The following is a 19697-nucleotide window of genomic DNA, read 5'->3' on the forward strand; positions in this document are numbered from 1 at the left end:
CAGGAACTACCACACAAACCACAAATCAGGAACTACCACATAAACCACAAGCCTGGTATTAAACATATTATACACCACAACTTCCTTCCTCTAGTTTCTCACAGCTGCTCTACATAATCACCACTCACTTTATAAATAGGAAGGTTAGTTTATAACCCAAATACAAAGAGCGCAGGCTCCAACACAGAAAGAGGGATTATCTTGTACTGTGTGTTGTACAGTAATATGGACTATGAGCCAGATTACGATTTGAGCGATATTTATCGCTCCCGTGCTAACTAGGGATGGGCGATTGTTTCTAAAAATTCGAAATTTAAAACATATTTTTATACATTCGTTCGATCAAATCGAATTTCGAATGTTTATATAACATTCTAACATTCTATTTTCGAATTTTCGTTTTCGAATTTTTCAATAAAATTTGAAAATATTTGTTAGAATAATAGAATGTTTAGCTATGTATTCATTCAATTTCGAAATGTAATATTCAAATTTGACATTCAAATTCAAAATAGTATTTCTAGTCTATAACTGTGTTTAATAAATGTAATATTCGAATTTGAATGCTACATTCGAATGTCACATTCAAATTTTAAATAGTATTTCTAGTCTAATACTGGCCTAGATTTGGAGTTCGGCGGTAAAAGGGCTGTTAACGCTCCGCGGGCTTTTTTCTGGCCGCACCATAAATTTAACTCTGGTATCGAGAGTTTAATCAAATGCTGCGTTAGGCTCCAAAAAAGGAGCGTAGAGCATTTTTACCGCAAATGCAACTCTCGATACCAGAGTTGCTTACGGACACGGCCGGCCTCAAAAACGTGCTCGTGCACGATTCTCCCATAGGAAACAATGGGGCTGTTTGAGCTGAAAAAAAACCTAACACCTGCAAAAAAGCCGCGTTCAGCTCCTAACGCAGCCCCATTGTTTCCTATGGGGAAACACTTCCTACGTCTGCACCTAACACCCTAACATGTACCCCGAGTCTAAACACCCCTAACCTTACACTTATTAACCCCTAATCTGCCGCCCCCCGCTATCGCTGACCCCTGCATATTTTTTTTAACCCCTAATCTGCCGCTCCGTAAACCGCCGCAACCTACGTTATCCCTATGTACCCCTAATCTGCTGCCCTAACATCGCCGACCCCTATATTATATTTATTAACCCCTAATCTGCCCCCCTCAACGTCGCCGACACCTGCCTACACTTATTAACTCCTAATCTGCCGAGCGGACCTGAGCGCTACTATAATAAAGTTATTAACCCCTAACCCGCCTCACTAACCCTATCATAAATAGTATTAACCCCTAATCTGCCCTCCCTAACATCGCCAACACCTAACTTCAATTATTAACCCCTAATCTGCCGAGCGGAGCTCACCGCTATTCTAATAAATTGATTAACCCCTAAAGCTAAGTCTAACCCTAACACTAACACCCCCCTAAGTTAAATATAATTTAAATCTAACGAAATAAATTAACTCTTATTAAATAACTTATTCCTATTTAAAGCTAAATACTTACCTGTAAAATAAATCCTAATATAGCTACAATATAAATTATAATTATATTATAGCTATTTTAGGATTAATATTTATTTTACAGGCAACTTTGTAATTATTTTAACCAGGTACAATAGCTATTAAATAGTTAAGAACTATTTAATAGTTACCTAGTTAAAATAATAACAAATTTACCTGTAAAATAAATCCTAACCTAAGATATAATTAAACCTAACACTACCCTATCAATAAATTAATTAAATAAACTACCTACAATTACCTACAATTAACCTAACACTACACTATCAATAAATTAACTAAACACAATTGCTACAAATAAATACAATTAAATAAACTAGCTAAAGTACAAAAAATAAAAAAGAACTAAGTTACAAAAAATAATAAAATATTTACAAACATAAGAAAAATATTACAACAATTTTAAACTAATTACACCTACTCTAAGCCCCCTAATAAAATAACAAAGCCCCCCAAAATAAAAAATTCCCTACCCTATTCTAAATTAAAAAAGTTACAAGCTCTTTTACCTTACCAGCCCTGAACAGGGCCCTTTGCGGGGCATGCCCCAAGGATTTCAGCTCTTTTGCCTGTAAAAAAAAACATACCATACCCCCCCCAACATTACAACCCACCACCCACATACCCCTAATCTAACCCAAACCCCCCTTAAATAAACCTAACACTAAGCCTCTGAAGATCTTCCTACCTTGTCTTCACCATACCAGGTTCACCGATCCGTCCTGGCTCCAACATCTTCATCCAACCCAAGCGGGAGTTGGCGATCCATCATCCGGTGCTGAAGAGGTCCAGAAGAGGCTCCAAAGTCTTCCTCCTATCCGGCAAGAAGAGGACATCCGGACCGGCAAACATCTTCTCCAAGCGGCATCTTCAATCTTCTTCCATCCGGTGCGGAGCGGGTCCATCTTGAAGCAGGCGACGCAGATCCATCCTCTTCTTCCGTTGTCTCCCGACGAATGACGGTTCCTTTAAGGGACGTCATCCAAGATGGCGTCCCTCGAATTCCGATTGGCTGATAGGATTCTATCAGCCAATCGGAATTAAGGTAGGAATTTTCTGATTGGCTGATGGAATCAGCCAATCAGAATCAAGTTCAATCCGATTGGCTGATCCAATCAGCCAATCAGATTGAGCTCGCATTCTATTGGCTGTTCCGATCAGCCAATAGAATGCGAGCTCAATCTGATTGGCTGATTGGATCAGCCAATCGGATTGAACTTGATTCTGATTGGCTGATTCCATCAGCCAATCAGAAAATTCCTACCTTAATTCCGATTGGCTGATAGAATCCTATCAGCCAATCGGAATTCGAGGGACGCCATCTTGGATGACGTCCCTTAAAGGAACCGTCATTCGTCGGGAGACAACAGAAGAAGAGGATGGATCCGCGTCGCCTGCTTCAAGATGGACCCGCTCCGCACCGGATGGAAGAAGATTGAAGATGCCGCTTGGAGAAGATGTTTGCCGGTCCGGATGTCCTCTTCTTGCCGGATAGGAGGAAGACTTTGGAGCCTCTTCTGGACCTCTTCAGCACCGGATGATGGATCGCCAACCCCCGCTTGGGTTGGATGAAGATGTTGGAGCCAGGACGGATCGGTGAACCTGGTATGGTGAAGACAAGGTAGGAAGATCTTCAGGGGCTTAGTGTTAGGTTTATTTAAGGGGGGTTTGGGTTAGATTAGGGGTATGTGGGTGGTGGGTTGTAATGTTGGGGGGGGGGGTATGGTATGTTTTTTTTTACAGGCAAAAGAGCTGAAATCCTTGGGGCATGCCCCGCAAAGGGCCCTGTTCAGGGCTGGTAAGGTAAAAGAGCTTGTAACTTTTTTAATTTAGAATAGGGTAGGGAATTTTTTATTTTGGGGGGCTTTGTTATTTTATTAGGGGGCTTAGAGTAGGTGTAATTAGTTTAAAATTGTTGTAATATTTTTCTTATGTTTGTAAATATTTTATTATTTTTTGTAACTTAGTTCTTTTTTATTTTTTGTACTTTAGCTAGTTTATTTAATAGTATTTATTTGTAGCAATTGTGTTTAATTAATTTATTGATAGTGTAGTGTTAGGTTAATTGTAGGTAATTGTAGGTAGTTTATTTAATTAATTTATTGATAGGGTAGTGTTAGGTTTAATTATATCTTAGGTTAGGATTTATTTTACAGGTAAATTTGTTATTATTTTAACTAGGTAACTATTAAATAGTTCTTAACTATTTAATAGCTATTGTACCTGGTTAAAATAATTACAAAGTTGCCTGTAAAATAAATATTAATCCTAAAATAGCTATAATATAATTATAATTTATATTGTAGCTATATTAGGATTTATTTTACAGGTAAGTATTTAGCTTTAAATAGGAATAAGTTATTTAATAAGAGTTAATTTATTTCGTTAGATTTAAATTATATTTAACTTAGGGGGGTGTTAGTGTTAGGGTTAGACTTAGCTTTAGGGGTTAATCAATTTATTAGAATAGCGGTGAGCTCCGGTCGTCAGATTAGGGGTTAATAATTGAAGTTAGGTGTTGGCGATGTTAGGGAGGGCAGATTAGGGGTTAATACTATTTATGATAGGGTTAGTGAGGCGGGTTAGGGGTTAATAACTTTATTATAGTAGCGCTCAGGTCCGCTCGGCAGATTAGGGGTTAATAAGTGTAGGCAGGTGTCGGCGACGTTGAGGGGGGCAGATTAGGGGTTAATAAATATAATATAGGGGTCGGCGGTGTTAGGGGTAGCAGATTAGGGGTACATAGGGATAACGTAGGTGGTGGCGCTTTGCGGTCGGAAGATTAGGGGTTAATTATTTTAAGTAGCTGGCGGCGACGTTGTGGGGGGCAGGTTAGGGGTTAATAAATGTAATACAGGGGTCGGCGGGGTTAGGGGCAGCAGATTAGGGGTACATAAGTATAACGTAGGTGGCGGTCGGCAGATTAGGGGTTAAAAATTTTAATCGAGTGGCGGCGGTGTGGGGGGACCTCGGTTTAGGGGTACATAGGTAGTTTATGGGTGTTAGTGTACTTTAGGGTACAGTAGTTAAGAGCTTTATGAACCAGCGTTAGCCAGGAAGCTCTTAACTCCTGCTATTTTCAGGCGGCTGGAATCTTGTCGTTAGAGCTCTAACGCTCACTTCAGAAACGACTCTAAATACCAGCGTTAGAAAGATCCCATTGAAAAGATAGGCTACGCAAATGGCGTAGGGGGATCTGCGGTATGGAAAAGTCGCGGCTGAAAAGTGAGCGTTAGACCCTTTAATCACTGACTCCAAATACCAGCGGGCGGCCAAAACCAGCGTTAGGAGCCTCTAAAGCTGGTTTTGACGGCTACCGCCGAACTCCAAATCTAGGCCACTGTGTTTTAAATGTAATATTCAAATTCAAATGTCACATTTGAATTTGAATGTCACATTTGAATTTGAAATAGTATTTCTAGTCTAATACTGTGTTTTTTAAATGTAATATTCGAATTTGAATGTGACATTCGAATTCGAAATAGTATTTCTAGTTTACAACTGTGTTTAATAAATGTGATATTCTATTCAAATGTGATATTCGATTTGAATGTGACATTCAAATTCGAAATAGTGTTTCTAGTCTACAATTGTGTTTTATAAATGTAATATTCGAATTCGAATGTGACATTCGAAAACTGTAAATAACATTAGAAAATTGAATTATCAAGAATATTCATTCTTATCAACATTCTATTATGTAAATTGAATTTCTACAATAACATTCGTTCTAACATTCGAATTCAAATATAAACACATTCGCCCATCCCTAGTGCTAACCCCGCTAGAAGTAAGCTTTTTGCAAGTGTTTAGTAGCACTCACATTACAAGTTAAAGTAAAAAGCAGAACTTTGAATATCACGACTGTGTTAATCTATTCTCCTATAGAACTCAATGGAGCAAGAAAATTAGGGAAAAATTAACACCCTACTCGCCTGCATAAACCTGATGACATTTTCTCAAGTGCGCTAACCAGACATGAAAATATTAATATTTCACATTTCATTCTTCTTCATATAGAAGAATATATTATATATTACGTTTATTCATAAAAACATATCTCTCTCGCTCTCTCTCTCTCTATATATCCTATTATATAAAAGGCCATCCTATTATATAAAAGGCCAAGTGTGTTTGTCTGAAGCTGTCATGCACAGTAGAGACAGCACAAGGACAAACAGACCTGGCCTTTGAGATCCCTACCTGATCTGCGGCAGAGTCGGGGTGGCCGGGCATGATCGGGGGCGTGGCCGGACATTAGGGGCCGTGAAGGGGCGTGGCCGGCGTGAAGGGAGCATGTATCGTGAGATTTTGAGTGCAAACCTCCTTCCATCAGCAACGGCATTGAAGTATTGAGATGAACTTTTGATATTGACCAAATACTTATTTTCCACCATAATATGCAAATAAATTCTTTCCAAATCAGACAATGTGATTGTTGTGATTTGTTTCCACATTTTGTCTCTCATAGTTGAGGTATACCTATGATGAAAATTACAGGCCTCTCTCATCTTCTTAAGTGGGAGAACTTGCACAATTGGTGGCTGACTAAATACTTTTTTGCCCCACTGTAATATAAGTGATCTAAGTGGGACAAAAAGTATCTCAGCCTCCTTTGGTAGTTAAGGGTTAAAGGCAAACAATGCTATAGCCTTCAAACTTTTAAAGTAGCTTAGTATTATTTATTCTGTCTACATACTATAAAAGGAACAGGAAAATAGACAAGCAATTAAGGAGACACAAAACTCTAACTTCACCATAATATACATTTAAAAGAGGATAAGCTTTCTAAGAAAAGATTAAAATAAACATCTACATGTTATTCTCAGACTAAAGTTTCATTAGCTGTTTAAATGTTGACAAAATAAGTGTAAAGTTTTAGTGTCTATTAAACAATGGGAGCTGCCATGTTGAAACTTAGGTTACCTTCTCTGCTGTGGCCAATTAGAGACAGTTATAAATAAGTCACTAGAGTGTGCAGCCAATGGCTGTGAATATAACAGTGTTCTGCATTTCTATTCCTAACAGGAACTGAAAGACTCACAAGAGTGTTTTTTTATAAATACGATATATCATTTTATAATACTATTTCAAAGTGTTTAATGTCTCTTTAAGGATAAAAAAGTTGATGTATTTAAATATTCAAGACATAACAGGTTTTATTGTATGTAATGTGCAGATTATTATTTTTTTTAATAATCGGTGCACTTGAAAAACATAAGAGAATCAGTTTAGTGGCTATTTATGAAAGATAATACTTTTTATAGATGTCCTTGTTGTTTACAGGTTAATCCTCCAGCCAGTATTAATCAATTATTGGTACAATTTACTCCTCCCCTTGGCCTCCATTACATATGCAGCGTCGCCTGCAAAATCCTCCGCCGCCAGATTGTACGCGATTTTGGTATTACATATACAGCGTAGCATACAAGTTACGCACGTATATTTCACCCTTCGGACGTATTTTTTTAAGCCATAGACTAACATAGAACAGCCGCGCAATTTGGTATCCAATATCCAGCGCAAGGACTTACGTGGCGAAAATGGAGAAATCTTACTCCATTTTTACCTCGCCATAAAAAGCAGCCGCAGCAAGCCTTGCGCTGAATATGGGAGCACCGTAACTCCCGAAAATGCCTGCGAAAAATAAACTAACACCTAACGCATACGCAATGTCTATCTACCTGTCAACCGCAATCCCCCACCACAATAACTAATAAAGTATGTTAACCCCTAAACCACCATAGCACACAACGCAATAAACCTAACCCCTAACCCCCCCTAACCTAACACCCCCTAAATGAACTAAAATTACCTAATTTACAAAATACTAACGTTACTATTAAATGTAAATAAAACTAACACTAGTTAAAAAATAAAAATAAACTAAGTATAAATAGGGGTTTTACGTGTCGGGCTTATTTTTGGGTGGCGTGTTAGACTTTTTATGGGAGATTTGTTATTTTCTTTACTTTTCTTAGGCATCAGCAGTTTCTAAAGTGCCGTAAGTCACTGGCGACTCCAGAAATCTGTATTTACGCTCATTTCTGGACATCGCTAGTTTATCACACTTACGGCACTTAGGAAATGCCGGCGCCTTATATGTAATACCCCAATGTGCAAGGTGAAATTACGGATGGCACGGGTTCCCACACTTGCGCCGAAACCTGCGCCGTACATTTGATTGCGCCCCTTGATGGACATTGGAAGCATATAAAAATATATTTTATTAGTTCTTAGGACGTCAGAAGGCTACGTGTATTACATAGAAAAGATGTGCATTCATTTTTGTACGAATTATTATTTGCTACAAAAATCAGATTTTATTGAATTTCATCAGAATAAATGCACCAGCAAAGTTTAAAGAAAATGAAAAATACTGATGAAATTCATTAGTGTGTATTTGTTTCCTTTAAATTACTTTTAAAGGGTTAATACTTACCTTACGAGCTCTGGAGAGCGCTAACCCAATCCTCTTCTTGCAAGGTCCCTGGCCGTGTTAACAGGAGGCTTAGAGCACTTGGCACCCAGGACCTGTTGGAGCCGAACGCGCTATGCCTCCTTATAGCAAGACCAGGGCTGTGGCAATAAGAGGATCAGGTTAGCGCTCTCCAGAGTGCGTTAGGGTTAGTAATGTAGCTACAGGTGAATGTCACCTGTAGCTCTAAAATATTTACATTCATTTTAATGAAAACAAATGCAAATATTTAATAAAAATTTTGTATTCGTTTAGTTTTAAACAAAACAAATACCGAATAGCGCAGCTAATGAATATTCGGGGAAACGGATTTCCTGGAAAACAAATCATTTGAAACAAAATTTTCTTGGCGGCACATATCTAATACATAGTAATAAAAGATATGTTTACAAAATCGATTGATATTTTTCCAACTCAAAATTGAACAGAAAAAAAAATATTTCTTTCAAACAGGTGGTGAGAGTCCATGATCCATTGATTCCAGGACCATGACAGAAATGAGTTTATCAGGTAATCATACATTATGTTTTTATTCAATCTTTTTTTCTAGATGCTACATATAGAAAGTGTTAATGGAATAAAAACTTATACAGTAATATAATACAGTGTTATAACCTTATTATTTTGTGATACAAAATAATAAAAAATATAAGAATACACCACCATGCACTGTGATTTTTATGATTGATGAATGTCCATAAAATTCCATATTCCTCAATGTGACCTCAAAGAGGAAAGTGAGAAACCTACAAAGTGAAAACTTGTTAGAATATATAAATACTAGTCCTAAAGCCTCTGTACACAGGCCATTTTCTGCAGTGCAGTGGTCCCACCTGCCCGGCCCCGCCCGACCAAGACTAACCACACCCCCACCACGGCCGCTCATGCCCAGTCACGTCCCTGCCATGCCTGTTTCCGACATCCATGCCCCCGCCACGCCCGCTCCTGCCCACCCTCTCTGCTGTCTGATCCTCACAGCCTTGACTGATCCTGCCTTACAGCCAGATATGTTTGTCTTGCGCTGCAGTCTCTACTGCCCATGACTGCATCTGACAAACGTACATGGCCTTTTATGATATAGGACTAGTCCTAAAGCCCGTGTACACGGGCCATTTTTTGCAGTACAGCGGTCCCACCCCTTGCTCTCTCTCTATCCCCCCTCTCTTTTGCTCTCTTTTTCTCCCCTCTCTTTTGCTCTCACTCTCTTCCCTCTCTTTTACTCTCTCTCTCCCCCCTCTCTTTTGCTCTCTCTCTCCCCTCTCTCTTTTGCTCTCTCTCTCCCCCCTCTCTTTTGCTCTCTGTCTTTTGCTCTCTGTCTCCTCCCTCTCTTTTGCTCTCTCCTCCCCCTCTCTTTTGCTCTCTCTCTCCCCCTCTCTTTTGCTCTCTCTCTCCCCCCTCTCTTTTGCTCTCTTTCTCCCCCCTCTCTTTTGCTCTCTCCCCCTCTCTTTTGTTCTCTCTCCCCCTCTTTTGCTCTCTCTCCCCCTCTTTTGCTGTCTCCTCCCTCTCTTTTGCTCTCTTTCTCTCCCCCTCTTTTGCTGTCTCTCTCCCTCTCTTTTGTTCTCTCTCTTCCCCCCTCTCGTTTGCTCTCTTTCCTCTCGTTTGCTCTCTCTCCTCTCTTTTGCTGTCTCTCTCCCTCTCTTTTGCGCTCTCTCCCCCCTCTCTTTTGTGCTCTCTCCCCCTCTCTTTTATGCTCTCTCCCCCCCTCTCTTTTGCGCTCTCTCCCCCTCTCTTTTGCGCACTCTCCCCCCTCTCCTCTCCCCCCTCTCTTTTGCGCTCTCTCCCCCTCTCTTTTGCGCACTCTCCCCCCTCTCCTCTCCCCCCTCTCTTTTGCGCTCTCTCCCCCTCTCTTTTGTGCACTCTCCCCCCTCTCTTTTGCGCACTCTCCCCCTCTCTTTTGCGCACTCTCCCCCCTCTCTTTTGCGCACTCTCCCCCCTCTCTTTTCCGCTCTCTCCCCCCTATCTTTTGCACTTTCTCCCCCCTCTCTTTTGCTGTCTCTCTCCCACCTCTCTTTTGCTGTCTCTCTCCCCCCTCTCTTTTGCTGTCTCTCTCCCCCTCTCTTTTGCTGTCTCTCTTCCCCCTCTCTTTTGCTGTCTCACTCCCCCCTCTCTTTTGCTGTCTCTCCCCCCTCTCTTTTGCTGTCTCTCTCCCCGCTCTCTTTTGCTGTCTCTCTCCCTCCTCTCTTTTGCTGTCTCTCTCCCCCCTGTCTTTTGCTGTCTCTCTCCCCCTCTCTTTTGCTGTCTCTCTCCCCCCTCTCTTTTGCTGTCTATCTCCCCCCTCTCTTTTGCTGTCTCTCTCCCCCCCTCACTTTTGCTGTCTCTCTCCCCCTCTCTCTTTTGCTGTCTCTCTCCCCCCTCTCTTTTGCGCACTCTCCCCCTCTCTTTTGCACACTCTCCCCCCTCTCTTTTGCGCACTCTCTCTCATCTCTTTTGCTGTCTCTCGCCCTCTCTTTTGCGCTCTCTCCCCCCTCTCTTTTGTGCTCTCTCCCCCTCTCTTTTATGCTCTCTCCCCCCTCTCTTTTGCGCTCTCTCCCCCCTCTCTTTTGCGCACTCTCCCCCCTCTCCTCTCCCCCCTCTCTTTTGCGCTCTCTCCCCCTCTCTTTTGCGCACTCTCCCCCTCTCTTTTGCGCACTCTCCCCCCTCTCTTTTGCGCACTCTCCCCCATTCTCTTGTGCACTCTCTCCCCCCTATCTTTTGCGCTCTCTCCCCCCTTTCTTTTGCTGTCTCTCTCCCCCCTCTCTTTTGCGCACTCTCCCCCTCTCTTTTGCTGTCTCTCTCCCCCCTCTCTTTTGCTGTCTCTCTTCCCTCTCTCTTTTGCTGTCTCTCTCCCTCCTCTCTTTTGCTGTCTCTCTCCCCCCTCTCTTTTGCTGTCTCTCCCCCCCTCTCTTTTGCTGTCTGTCTCCCCGCTCTCTTTTGCTGTCTCTCTCCCTCCTCTCTTTTGCTGTCTCTCTCCCCCTCTCTTTTGCTGTCTCTCTCCTCCCTCTTTTTTGCTGTCTCTCTCCCCCCTCTCTTTTGCTGTCTCTCTCCCCCTGTCTTTTGCTGTCTCTCTCCCCCTCTATTTTGCTGTCTTTCTCCCCCCTCTCTTTTGCTGTCTCTCTCCCCCCTCTCTTTTGCTGTCTCTCTCACCCCCTCACTTTTGTTGTCTCTCTCCCCCTCTCTCTTTTGCTGTCTCTCTCCCCCCTCTCTTTTGCGCACTCTCCCCCTCTCTTTTGCGCACTCTCCCCCTCTCTTTTGCGCTCTCTCCCCCCCTCTTTTTTGCTGTCTCTCTCCCCCTCTCTTTTGCTGTCTCTCTCCCCCTCTCTCTTTTGCTTTCTCTCTCCCCCTCTCTCTTTTGCTGTCTCTCTCCTCCTCTCTCTTTTGCTGTCTCTCTCCCCCTCTCTCTTTTGCTGTCCCTCTCTCTCTATCCCCCCTCTTCTGCTCCCTCTATCCCCCCGCTTTAGAGCTCTCTGTCTCTCGACATCTGGCCCCGCCAGGCCCCGCCCATGTCACGGTCGGCCCGCCCACGTCACGCCCGGTCATGCCCACGTCGCACCCGCACGATAATGCCCACGTCACACCCACCCGGCCATGCCCACTCTGCACCCGCCGGTCACGCCCACTCCACCACACAACACCAGGTCAGTTGGAAGGCCAGGTGTGTTTGTCCTTGTGCGCAGTCTCTACTGCGCATGACAGCTTCGGACAAACACACTTGGCCTTTGCTATCTCTCTCCCCCCTCTCTTTTGCTGTCTCTCTCCCTCCTCTCGTTTGCTGTCTCTCTCCCCCCTCTCTTTTGCTGTCTCTCCCTCCCCCTCTCTTTTGCTGACTCTCTTCCCCTCTCTTTTGCGCTTTCTCCCCCCTCTCTTTTGCGCTCTTTCCCCCCTCTCTTTTGCTGTCTCTCTCCCCCCCTCTCTTTTGCTGTTTCTCTCCCCCCTCTCTTTTGCTGTCTCTCTCCCCCCTCTCTTTTGCTGTCTCTCTCCCCCCTCTCTTTTGCTGTCTCTCTCCCTCCTCTCTTTTGCTGTCTCTCTCCCCCCTCTCTTTTGCTGTCTCTCTCCCCCCTCTCTTTTGCTGTCTCTCCCCCCCTCTCTTTTGCTGTCTCTCTCCCCGCTCACTTTTACTGTCTCTCTCTCTCCTCTCTTTAGCTGTCTCTATCTCCCCTCTCTTTTGCTGTCTCTCTCCCCCATGTCTTTTGCTCTCTCTCTCCCCCTCTCTTTTGCTGTCTCTCTCTTTCCTCTCTTTTGCTGTCTCTCTCCCCCCTCTCTTTTGCTGTCTCTCTCCCCCCTCTCTTTTGCGCACTCTCCCCCCTCTCTTTTGCGCTCTCTCCCCCTCTTTTTTGCTGTCTCTCTCCCCCCACTTTTTTTCTGTCTCTCTCCCCCCTCTCTTTTGCTGTCTCTCTCCCCCTCTCTCTTTTGCTGTCTCTTTCCCCCCTCTCTCTTTTGCTTTCTCTCTCCCCCTCTCTCTTTTGTGGTCTCTCTCCTCCTCTCTCTTTTGCTGTCTCTCTCCCCCTCTCTCTTTTGCTGTCCCTCTCTCTATCCCCCCTGTTCTGCTCCCTCTATCCCCCCTCTTTAGAGCTCTTTGTCTCTCAACATCTGGACCCGCTCGGCCCCGCCCATGCCCCGCCCGGCCCCGCCCATGTCACGCCCATGCCGCACCCGCATGGTCACGCCCACTCCGCACCCACCCAGTCACGCCCACTCCGCACCTGCCGGTCACGCCCACTCCACCACACGACACCAGGTCAGTTGGAAGGCCAGGTGTTTTTGTCCTCGTGCGCAGTCTCTACTGCACATGACAGCTTCGGACAAACACACTTGGCCTTTTATTATATATTGTCTGTGCTTATATGTTTTTAATAGCGTGTTGCCTATTTTAAATTGAAGAAATACATTTCCAGATTGTTTTACTCACCCGGTTTTGTTTGGTTGAATTGCTTTTATTATATAGGCTTGGTCTTGTACTAACACCAATTAGAGCTTCAATAGCTCTTAGATTAAAGCCCAGTACAAAATGGATTTAACTCTGTTCACAGGTAGTTCCAAAATGTATTAAATACAATTTGTTTAAAACAATAATGTTTAACAAATAAAAAATAAAATATGCTCATAGCACATTAGTATTGGTTGCACATGATCCGGTAACATAACGCTCAGTGTGGGTAGCGTGAACTAAACACAAAACACTTCTTTGTGTTGATATATCGTAGCTTAATAGTGTGTTTGCTACTTGGAGCATGTTACGAGTGTAAGGAACAGTGCACACAAAGACACCCCGAAGTGACTATATGAGGACTGTTGAACACACTATGAGAAAATTTTGTGAACCCCTGTGATCAACATAATTGGATCCATTTTGTACTGGGCTTTAATCTTAAAGCTATCGAAGCTCTGATCTGAGTAAGTGCAAGACCAAGCAAGGTATATCTATATATTCTAACAATTTTACCCTATGGCGGTTTCTCTCTTTTCTCTTTGATGCCACATTGAAGAATTATATGGACATTCATCAATCATAAAAATCACAGAGCACTGTGTTGTATTCTTTAGTATTTTATTATTTAGAAAGTGTTAATGAACCTATTTTTTTGTGTAGAAATTTTTACAGTAATAGATACATTTTTCGATATTAAGCATACATTACATATTGCTTGTAGACCACAACCATCAATTACAGTGGAAATAGGCAATCATACACTAAAACAATTTATTTGTATTAATTTTGTTGAGCAAAACGAACTATTTAAGTTTAATGACTATACGATTTACTACACTCACTACCATAGGTCTCACTACATAACAGGCAGGGGCGAAACTACAGGGGGTGCAGAGGTCGCAATAAAAAACGTTGACCTGCCACTGCCTGCACTGATATCATGTGAGTGTGACATGATGCTTTACTAGTGTCTCTGACTACAGGGGTTAGTCTTTCTGTTTTACCCATTGGTGTTTATGTGTGTATGTATGTATGTGACAGTGTGTGTATTTATGCATGTATGTGTGTGTGTGTATGTATGTATCTGTGTGTGTATTTATGCATGTATGTGTGTGTGTGTATGTATGTATCTGTGTGTGTATTTATGCATGTATGTGTGTGTGTGTGTGTGAATGTTTGTGAAACCAGCACATTACAGGCCATGATACTACAGCATGGGGGGAGGGGGTAAACAGTGTCACTATACAGTACCACTATATACAGTATGGGGGGCTGGACAATGTCACAGACTACTGTGGTCAGAGGCGTAACTAGAAACCACAGGGCCCAGGTGCAAGAAGGGCCCCCACCCCCCCAAAAAAGTGAATTTGATACATATCTTTTTTTTTATTTAACACAGAACAAAAATGTGAATCAGATTACATGTCTGCAAAAGGAGGTACCCTGTGCCCACAGTCTGTCAGATGGTGTGACCCCCTATTACTGTATATAGTGACACTGTTTAACCCACCAGTACTGTATATAGTGAGTTAGTGACACAGTCTGTGAGAGGGTCTGACCCCCTATTACTGTATATAGTGACACTGTTTAACCCACCATGACTGTATATAGTGAGTCAGTGACACAGTCTGTAATCTGCGGGTGAGATGGCTGGCCTAACCCTCCCCAGTACTTTATAAAGTGACCACAGTAGTCTGTGACATAGTCCAGCCCCCCTGTACTGTATATAGTGGTACTGTATAGTGACACTGTTTACCCCCTCCCCACATGCTGTAGTAACAAGGTCTGTAATTTGCTGGTTTCACAAACATACACACACACACATACACATGCATAAATACACACACAGTCACATACTTACACACATAAATACACACACAGTCACATACATACATACACACACACATACGTGCATAAATACACACACAGTCACATACATACATACACACACACATACGTGCATAAATACACACACAGTCACATACATACATACACACACACATACGTGCATAAATACACACACAGTCACATACATAAATACACACACAGATAGATACATACATACATACATACACATATACACACATACATACATACACACACACATAAACACCAATGGGTAAAACAGAAAGACTAACCCCTGTAGTCAGAGACACTAGTAAAGCATCATGTCACACTCACATGATATCAGTGCAGGCAGTGGCAGGTAAACGTTTTTTATTTTTTTATTTTTTTTAAGCTGGGCCCCCACCCTCGGGGGCCCAGTCACAATTGTGCTGTCTGCATCCCTTGTAGTTTCGTCCCTGACTGTGGTCACTTTATAAAGTACTGGGGCGGGTAGGGTCAGGCCAGCCATCTCACCCACAGATTACAGACTGTGTAACTGACTCACTATATACAGTACTGGTGGGTTAAACAGTGTCACTATATACAGTAATAGGGGTCAGACCATCTGACAGACTGTGTCACTGACTCACTATATACAGTACTGGTGGTTTAAACAGTGTCACTATATACAGTAATAGGGGGTCAGACCATCTCACAGACTGTGTCACTAACTCACTATATACAGTACGGGTGGGTTAAACAGTGTCACTATATACAGTAATAGGGGGTTAGACCATCTCACAGACTGTGTCACTAACTCACTATATACAGTACTGGTGGGTTAAACAGTGTCACTATATATAGTAATAGGGGGTCAGACCATCTGACAGACTGTGTCACTAACTCACTTTATACAGTACTGGTGGGTTAAACAGTGTCACTATATACAGTAATAGGGGGTCAGACCATCTCACAGACTGTGTCACTAACTCACTTTATACAGTACTGGTGGGTTAAACAGTGTCACTATATACAGTAATAGGGGGTCAGACCATCTCACAGACTGTGTCACTAACTCACTATATACAGTACTGGTGGGTTAAACAGTGTCACTATATACAGTACTGGTGGGTTAAACAGTGTCACTATATACAGTAATAGGGGGTCAGACCATCTCACAGACTGTGTCACTAACTCACTATATACAGTACTGGTGGGTTAAACAGTGTCACTATATACAGTACTGGTGGGTTAAACAGTGTCACTATATACAGTAATAGGGGGTCAGACCATCTCACAGACTGTGGGCACAGGGTACCTCCTTTTGCAGACATGTAATCTGATTCACATTTTGTTTTCTGTGTTAAATGTTAAATAAAAAAAGATATGTATAAAATTCACTTTTTTTCTGGGGGTGGGGGGGGGGGCCCTTCTTAGATTCTTGCACCTGGGCCCTGTGGTTTCTAGTTACGCCTCTGATAACAGGTTAATGAGGGTTGATACATTTTACTTCCAATAAATAAGCCAAATTCACAGGGTTCAGTAACAAATTGTGAGTAAATTCAATAGCACAACATATTGATAATGCAAATGTGTTTACAACACAAGGTATTAAAAGTAAAGCTCAAATAAACATATTTTTGTATAAAGGTGAATATAATATATGAGATATAGAAATGGTAATATAAACAAATAATAGTAATAAATTACTAAGTGGGTAGGTCCTTATGAATTCATGAAAAAGCTAGTCCTATTGCTTATTAAAGGGACAGTAAAGTCAAAATTAAACATATGGGGCGTGGTCACATATACGGCGCAGCTTTCGGCGCAAGCGTGGGAACCCGCGCCGCCTGTAATTTCACCTTGCACATCGGGGTATTACATATACTGCGCTGTTAGATGCTAAACTGGCGTTAGTAGGACAAACTGGCGATCTTCTGAAATGTGCGCAAATACACATTTTAGTCATCACAAGTAACTTACGCCAGTATTTTATCCACGGAAAGTGTCAATAAAGAGTAGTTTTATGCAAATTAGGCTAACACTCGTAAAAATGAACCGCGATTTCATATAAAAATGTGACATGTAATTATGCTATTCAAAATTCATATATAAACCCATATATAAAGAGATGAAGGTAATACAATTATGATTTCCCATTGTTCTGAGAAGAAATTTAAAGTAAATAAGCAAGTATATGTCCACAATGTGATAAAGTACCTACAAGATCAATCCATTTGATTACGTTGTGGCTTCAAACTATTTCAAATACACAAATAAACCTTAAAAAACCAATATCATAGTATACTGCCCCTTTAACCTTGAGATGCTGCTTAAATGTATGTGTTTGTTAAGGCTTCCAGGGAGTTACGTTGCTTTTTTAGTGAGTGCAAGGGTTCCTGCTCCTGCAATTTGTGGCGAGATGAGAATGGAGTAGATTTTCTGAATTCTGCGCGCGTAAGTCCTTACGCTGTATATTGGATACCAAATTGTGCGTCTGTTCTATGTTAGTCTATGGGTATAAAAAATACGTCAGAAGGGTGAAATATATGCACGTAACTTGTATGCTACGCCGTATATGTAATACCAAAATCGCGTAAAATCTGGCGTCACCGGCTTTTGCGGGCGACGCTGCATATGTAATGGAGGCCATGGATTTACTTTTATTACCAATTTTGCTTAGTTCTCTTGATATCCTTTGTTAAAGAGTAATCATGTGAACTCTAGAGTGTACATGTGTCTTTAGCCATCTAGCAGCAGTGTTTGCAACAATGTTATTATCAATGTTATACATAGTTGCAAACACAGCTGCCATATACGGCTGCAGACACTCTATGACAGCAGAGTTTGCAACTATGTACAAGATTGTTTTAAGCATTTCTGTAAACAATTGCCTGATGGCTAAGGATACGTGCACACTTCTGAGCTCACCTAGGATTATTTTTTAACAAATGATTCCAGGAGAACTAAGCTAAATTGATAATAAAAAATACATTGGAAAGTTGTTTAGAATTGCGTTCTCTATCTGAATTATGAAACTGTAATTTTGACTTTACTGTCCCTTTAAGTAAAAATAATTAACAGAAACGTGTCAACTATTAAACAATATCATATGAATCAATTAATGAATGTAAATTAACATATACTACTTCTGATTTTTCTAGGAATAAATTGAGGAAATCTGGAAATATATCAGTAATTAAATTATGAAAATCCATATCTTATTGTTTCTTTGGTGGACAAGATTCTATTTCACATTCAGGAAAAAAACAATATTATAGATTTACCCAAGGGACAAACACAAGAAGACGCAGGACCTTGCTTCAGAAGGACAATGGTGGCTAATTTTTTTAAAGATAAGAAAAAAAAATCAAACAACATTTTGAAATCTTTCGCATATAAAAATATAGTAACAGGGGGCGGAGCCAGCTTTGTATCTGAGCGGTCGCATTTTATCATAGCTCCGGACTGGATCCGAAAATGTATCCATATTAGACCACTCAGTGCAACCTAATTTGTTTCTAAACCGGGGTAAGGCTATCAGAGGCTTCCATAATCTTCCTGTACCTTGATCACAGAAGATCGCTATTTTCTAGCCTGCAAAAGTTATTACTGCGGCTACTGGGGAACGGCCATCTTATTCCCACGAGGTGCCTATCTATATATTAGCAGAGGTAGTTCCTTGCGAGATATGGAGGAGTTTCAAGCCGTTATGATGGCCCAGCTGGAGGCTTTTGACAGCCTGATGTGCCGCAGATTCAAGGATCTGACTGAAATACTTAGAGACCGAGCTCCACTACTAACTCATACCACGGATCCGAAAGGGAGCCTAGAGTTGCCAATAGCTCATCCCTTACCACTACAACCTCTCAAGCAGAAGTCCTCAATGTGCCCTAGTAAAACAGATGATAAATATGCTCCAACGGAGGCAGGGCAGTCAAAGAGCCTCACAACTGGTAGACCGGAAGCTATAGCTACAGCCGGGATCTCCATGATTATGATGGAGAGGGATCTCCAGGATACGGCACCTCAGCAATTACCCACCGCCGAATTACATCCCACAACCGCAGATGAGCACTAGAGATGGGAAGTTCGGTTCTTCTTTGTGAATCGGTTCATTTCGGACAGTTCGATTAACTGAACCGGTTCATGAACCGATTCACCAGTTCACCTACTGAACATGAGATAGAGGCTCTACCTCATGTTCAGTAGGTGAACTGTAGAGCCGCAGATTCGTTCCTGAATCATGAGTCACTGACTGTGTGAGTTGTGTGACTCATGATTCAGTTCAGCTCCTCCTGAGTCCTCACAGCCAGGCAGCATTGGCTCCTTCACAGATATATACAACACAGTACATAGAACAGAGCTTGCTGTATACTCTGTTCTATGTACTGTGTTGTATGTATTTTCCTAAGATATGCATATCTTATAAAAGACTTATATTATAATAAAAGTGACAATAGAATATGACCTTAAATTTTAACGGTATTAATGTGTAAACAGCCCAAAACTCTGTATGGCTTATGAATAAACATAAGGGTGAGACCTGCTGCTTCTCTAAGGGTTAATTTAAGGTGCAGTTTGGGGTATATTTGAATCAGTGTACTGTTAACTGACTCCTTTGCAATGAATCGTTCAGTTAACAGTACACTGATTCAAATATACCCCAAACTGCACCTTAAATTAACCCTTACAGAAGCAGCAGGTCTCAACCTTATATTTATTTATAAGCCATACAGAGTTTTGTTTTATAAATATAAGGTTGAGACCTGCTACTTTTGTAAGGGTTAATTTAGGTGCAGTTAGGGGTATATTTGAATCAGTATACTGTTAACTGAATGATTCATTGCAAAGGAGTTAACAGTACACTGATTCGTTTGCAAACAGTTCACTTCTTGAATCAGTAACAGTACTGGTAATATGATCCTAGAGTGAGGCTGTCTGAT

The 19697-nt window shown here is 41.8% G+C and overlaps 1 protein-coding gene across 2 annotated transcripts in view; it reads left to right on the top strand.

Annotated features, from left to right (window-relative positions):
* Positions 1 to 18897, top strand: part of LOC128641834 (tapasin-related protein-like) — a 55901-nt gene extending 37004 nt beyond the window's left edge. For both annotated transcript variants that reach the window (XM_053694384.1, XM_053694385.1), the window contains one exon: positions 17916 to 18897. In XM_053694384.1, coding sequence (XP_053550359.1) covers positions 17916 to 17926 — 11 coding nt within the window. In that variant the 3' untranslated portion in view covers positions 17927 to 18897. The remainder of the gene's footprint in view (positions 1 to 17915) is intronic.
* The last annotated feature ends 800 nt before the right edge of the window (positions 18898 to 19697 follow it).

This window comes from Bombina bombina, chromosome 11 (genome assembly GCF_027579735.1).
Source record: "Bombina bombina isolate aBomBom1 chromosome 11, aBomBom1.pri, whole genome shotgun sequence".
In the NCBI taxonomy this organism is placed as follows: domain Eukaryota; kingdom Metazoa; phylum Chordata; class Amphibia; order Anura; family Bombinatoridae; genus Bombina; species Bombina bombina.